The sequence below is a fragment of the Vigna angularis genome, chromosome 1 (assembly GCF_016808095.1).
Source record: "Vigna angularis cultivar LongXiaoDou No.4 chromosome 1, ASM1680809v1, whole genome shotgun sequence".
NCBI lineage: Eukaryota > Viridiplantae > Streptophyta > Magnoliopsida > Fabales > Fabaceae > Vigna > Vigna angularis.
The window spans coordinates 55,958,112-55,962,884 of record NC_068970.1 but is presented as its reverse complement, the minus strand read 5'-3'; the positions used below and the strand labels follow the sequence as shown (position 1 = coordinate 55,962,884).

Sequence of the window (4,773 nt, the reverse complement as noted above, 5' to 3'; positions counted from 1 at the left end):
TTGTTTTGATTAGCATTTTTTATCACCAATCTTTCATGCGTTTTAAGATCTCAATTTCCAGTTCTATGCATTTTTCTGGTTTTATCAAACATAACTTCCAGTTTTGCAGTGAAGTCTTGCTTGTTTAAATGGGTCAATCTTTGCCTATTATCTAGAGTTGGTTTCTGGATTCAGAACTAAAATCTAAGAGTACACAGTGACTATTTTAATCCAATAATTCTGATGGAATAGTTGGTGACAAAGATTTGAAACCCATTTGATCAAGATTTGAATTCTTGATTTTACCTCAAAACCCATTTTTTTTTAGATTTTTATTCTAACACAAAAGTTTACTTTTGTTGTATTTTGTTGTTTAGTATAACCCTTTACATACTTTTATGTTTCTTGCCATGTTATAGTTTTCCTTTTATCAGTTTTTACGTTTTCCATATTCGTACATCCTATATCAAATTCATTTCATGATGTTTGGTTGATAGATTCATATTCTCCCTCTTTTTCTTGAATTGGTTTCTAATTTCAGGATCATAGCAGAGGAGTGCAATGTCACCACTTGATTTGATGGTTTTCAATAAACTAATTGGCTCCAAAAATCTGAAACTATAGACCAAGAATCATGTTTCTAGTTTTGCCTTAAACCCATTTTCACTATCTCACAACTCATATGATGATTTTCAGTTTTAATGCTTGTTCTTACTAATTTTTGTTGTTTCAGATATATTTTCATGACCCAATCCTTAGATTTTAGTTTAGAACTCAATTTCTACATTTCTCAAAAGTTAGGCAATGTAGTTATTTTTCCCGTCTAATTGGGAGATTAAAAAAGAAGTGATTTTTGTGATCAGTTTTTGACATCGGGTGAGACAACCATTATATAGAAAGAAAAAAAAAACCTACAAAATTTTTCTTTTAAAGGTTTTTTGTTACATTTCTCATATACTCGTAATAGTAACTCTCTCATAGGTAACACTTTCAATAATATTTTTCTCTAATTCACGCATATATAATATATAATGGAGATGTTAAGTAACTTATATTTTGTTGAGATTGAAAAGTTTCTCATGGCATGGCATGCCGAATTTATAGTTATACCTTCTTTTGTTGATTTAGGCGCCCGTCATTTTCAAATAGTATGTGCATGAAATTGACTCTTCAAAATCAACGTATTTATATGGCCTTTCAAAGTGTTACTGAGACAAAATATTTCAACGGATTTCTCCACTAGAATTTTGGATCTGAAGATTGAAACCCTTGTTTATTTTATCTTTGGTATGGCTTCTGAAACCAAGTTATGGTTAGTGGCTGTTTTCCTTTTGAGCGCAATGACCATGCAACAACATTGCGTTGTTGCTGGTAATCCCCAAGTACCTGGTTTGTTCATATTTGGAGACTCTCTGTCAGATTGTGGAAATAACAACAATCTAAAGACTGATGCTAAAGCTAATTATCCTCCTTATGGTATTGATTTCCCAAACGGCCCCACTGGAAGGTTTACCAACGGCCGTACTGCTGTTGACGTACTCAGTAATAATTCAATTCTCCACATATATATTCTTCTTTCCCAAAAATTACTATGTACTTTTGTTTCATCTTCTCACTAAATATTCAAAACCTTCTCTTAAAATATTATTGGTCACAGATATGGATACTCCTTGCCAATCTTATATATTTGTTCCAAGAAACCTATGGTTGTAACTGACGTGGTCTTTCAACTTGCATTTGTGTTATTTGTTTCTGTTTCAAAAACCTATGGTTATAACTGATGTTTTTGTTTGTATTTCTGGTGTTTCTTGTACCTGTTATTATATTTCTTGGTTGATTAAAAAGAGAAAAACACAGACATACTTTGTCTGAAACTGGAGATGTCATCTTACACTTTGTCGTATTGGGTTGAAAGGAATGCATTGAATAGGTTAATGTGATATGTTTTGGTGTTATATATTCATTTTCGTTTTTGTTGGATCTAAAATTTTGTAACTGCAGCTGAGATTTTGGGATTCGACGGATATATTCCCCCCTTTGCAAATACGTCTGTTTCAGACATAATGAAAGGCGTGAATTACGCATCAGCTGCATCAGGGATTCTCAACGAGACAGGCACGCATTGGGTATATATAGTTCACTCTCTTTTACTTTCTCTAATTATATGTTGCATCATCTTTACCTTCACTTTGATTTACTTTCTCCAGTTCTCTAAATCGGAGAACCCACATTAGAGGAAAACCAGTTTCTGACATCAGTGGAAACTGTCACTTATGATTTTCTTACACTTAAGTTTTGCTCGTCTTCACAGAGTGAAAACCTACTTTTGGTGAATTTGGTATTGCAGGGTGAGCATTTTTCGTTGAAAATGCAGGTGGAAAACCACAAAGCCATAGTTTCCAAGATCACCATGAAACTTAGGAATTCTGACAAAGCGAAAGAACACCTAAACAAGTGCTTATATTATGTTAGTATAGGCAGCAATGATTACATAAACAACTACTTCCTGCCAGAGCATTACAATTCAAGTCAAACTTTTTCAACTGACCAGTTTGCCAAGGCCCTTGTCAAAGAATATTCAAGGAATTTAATGGTATAAATATTTACCTAAAATTGTACAAATCTAGCTCCATAACATAAGATTTATAATATGATGTTATCTACTTCTGTTGTTTGTTTCTATGTGTAGGAGTTGCGTTCACTTGGAGCAAGGAAGTTTGCCTTGATTGGATTACTCCCCATAGGATGCATTCCAGGAGAAATTTCTGCACGTGGAAAACCTGGATCACTATGTGTAAAAGAGGAAAATGATGCAGTAGTCACTTTCAATGACGAGCTTAAATCATTAGTTGATCGTTTCAATAAAGAATTCCCTGATTCTAAATTTATTTTTATTGACACTGTTAAAGCGATATTAACTGGAACGACTAAAAACGTCCAAGGTAACAATCTTTTGTTCTTATACCCAAAGCTATAGTAATACCAAAGGAGTCTATTGATATATTTGATAAAGCACCTGACAACATATACATACATACACGGATTTTGTATAATTTACTTAAAACTATGACTGAACCAAATGCATGTATGCAATTTCTACAATATTATAATATGTTAATGAATGTGGTTAAAAAATGAAATGTTTAGAGATATATTAACTTTGGTTGGTGGCAGCAGATGTTAAGGCAGGGCTTGTTGATGTTGTTTCATGCTGCAAAGTTGGGTCGAATGGGCTGTGTATCCCAAATGAGAAGCCATGCAAGAACAGAAATGTAAGGCCATTTTTTGATTCATATCATCCAAGTGATTTCGCCAACGAAGCCAATACAGCAATTGCTTATAACGATGTAAGTACCAAAGCTGCCTACCCAATGGATATCAGCCACCTTGTCAAGTTATAAAGAAAAAGTCTTGGAAACTTAGAGCTCAATAAAATTTAGACTTAGTTTGATTTTTAATTCTGTCATTAGTATACACACTGCCATATTTATGTCATCTTCATTTCTCTGTAATTTCATTTATAATGAAGTTACAACGTGGTCACCACCATTGTACACCAAGAACTTAATTAGTATAATGCATGGCATTTTTATTTTTCTTTATCACATGTGTTTTGTTATTTTTATTTTATTTTGTGTAATACTTTTTCTGTCATTTTCGATGTACTTGTTAATTTAAAATTGTAGAAAACAGGATACAATTTTTTAATTTAAAATTGTAGAAAACAGGATACAATTTTTTAATTACACATTAGATATTATAAAATTTATTATAGTTACAAATTTTTTTATTATCACGTTTCTTTTTACTCCTTATTGCTTTAATAGATAACGGGTGTTGTCAAATAACATTAAAAAAATCATAGTTTTTTTTAACAAATTACAAAGATATATATATATATATATATATATATATATATATATATATATATATATATATATATATATATATATATATATATATTCAATACTTTTCAATTTTTCTTTAACTTGGATGAATTATTTTATAGTTTTTTCATTCAATATTGAAATATATTAAATTATCTTTGATAAAAAAATATTTCTATTTAAATTAATTACTTCATACTTATATCATATTTTAGCTATTAAATCTGAATTTAGTTGCCGATCTTTAGTCACTTATAAGTAAGAGTGTGTTTTTGTGTCTTAGCATGTTTATAATTTATTCCATACAAAAGTCAAAACTTTTCTCGTTCTACTAAAGTAATAAAGAGTGGATATCAGTGATAATAAAAAAAATGTTATAAATTTAGTCTTTATATATTTTTCTGTCAATTATTTTAATTAACATTTATAATTTGAAAATAATACACTTGTAAGTTGCAAAATGAATAAAACACCAAGTGCTGGCGATAAAAGATGTAAGATCAGTTTACAGATAAGTTTAAACGAACCTACTATTTATTTATTATAACTTTATTTTTATTTAATTATAAATTCTTTATAATTTCTATAAGTTTCTTTACTATAATCGGCTATCAATATGATTGGACCTAATTTTTTGAAGAGTCGACAAATGATAAATCAAAATAGACCTATCATAATTGGTTTTTTCTTTTTTCTCTTTTTCTTTATGTGGGATTTTTATATTTTATATGTTTAAATCAATAATGAGGAGTATGAATTTCTTATTGATATGTGAGTAAGTGGAAGAGTTGGGTGGCTGTGTTTTAAAAAGTTTGGTTTGGTTGTCTATAATGATGAGATCCTATTTTTAAAGAGACAGCATATGATAAATGAATATAGACCCATACGAAATTTGAGTTAGGTTCCC

At 30.1% G+C, this 4,773-nt stretch overlaps 1 protein-coding gene across 2 annotated transcripts; it reads left to right on the top strand.

Annotated features, from left to right (window-relative positions):
* Positions 1-1,212: 1,212 nt before the first annotated feature.
* Positions 1,213-3,581, top strand: LOC108319281 (GDSL esterase/lipase At1g29670). 2 transcript variants are annotated; one of them, XM_052871961.1, is made up of 5 exons: positions 1,213-1,521; positions 1,981-2,105; positions 2,354-2,572; positions 2,669-2,921; positions 3,157-3,581. In XM_052871961.1, the coding sequence occupies exons 1-5, from the start codon at positions 1,269-1,271 to the stop codon at positions 3,378-3,380; spliced, it is 1,074 nt and encodes a 357-aa protein (XP_052727921.1). In that variant the 5' UTR covers positions 1,213-1,268; the 3' UTR covers positions 3,381-3,581. The 2 variants fall into 2 exon arrangements, with proteins under 2 accessions (XP_052727921.1, XP_052727920.1); XM_052871960.1 differs by having other exon boundaries at positions 2,327-2,572.
* Positions 3,582-4,773: the final 1,192 nt, after the last annotated feature.

What these genes read in the sequence shown, in the direction of transcription:
- LOC108319281 (XM_052871960.1), top strand. Translation starts at nt 1,269, where the DNA reads ATGGCTTCTGAAACCAAGTTATGGTTAGTGGCTGTTTTCCTTTTGAGC. An exon ending in ACGAGACAGGCACGCATTGG is followed by an intron (nt 2,106 to 2,326) that starts GTATATATAGTT and finishes TTGGTATTGCAG; the next exon opens with GGTGAGCATTTTTCGTTGAA. An exon ending in AACGACTAAAAACGTCCAAG is followed by an intron (nt 2,922 to 3,156) that starts GTAACAATCTTT and finishes TGGTGGCAGCAG; the next exon opens with ATGTTAAGGCAGGGCTTGTT.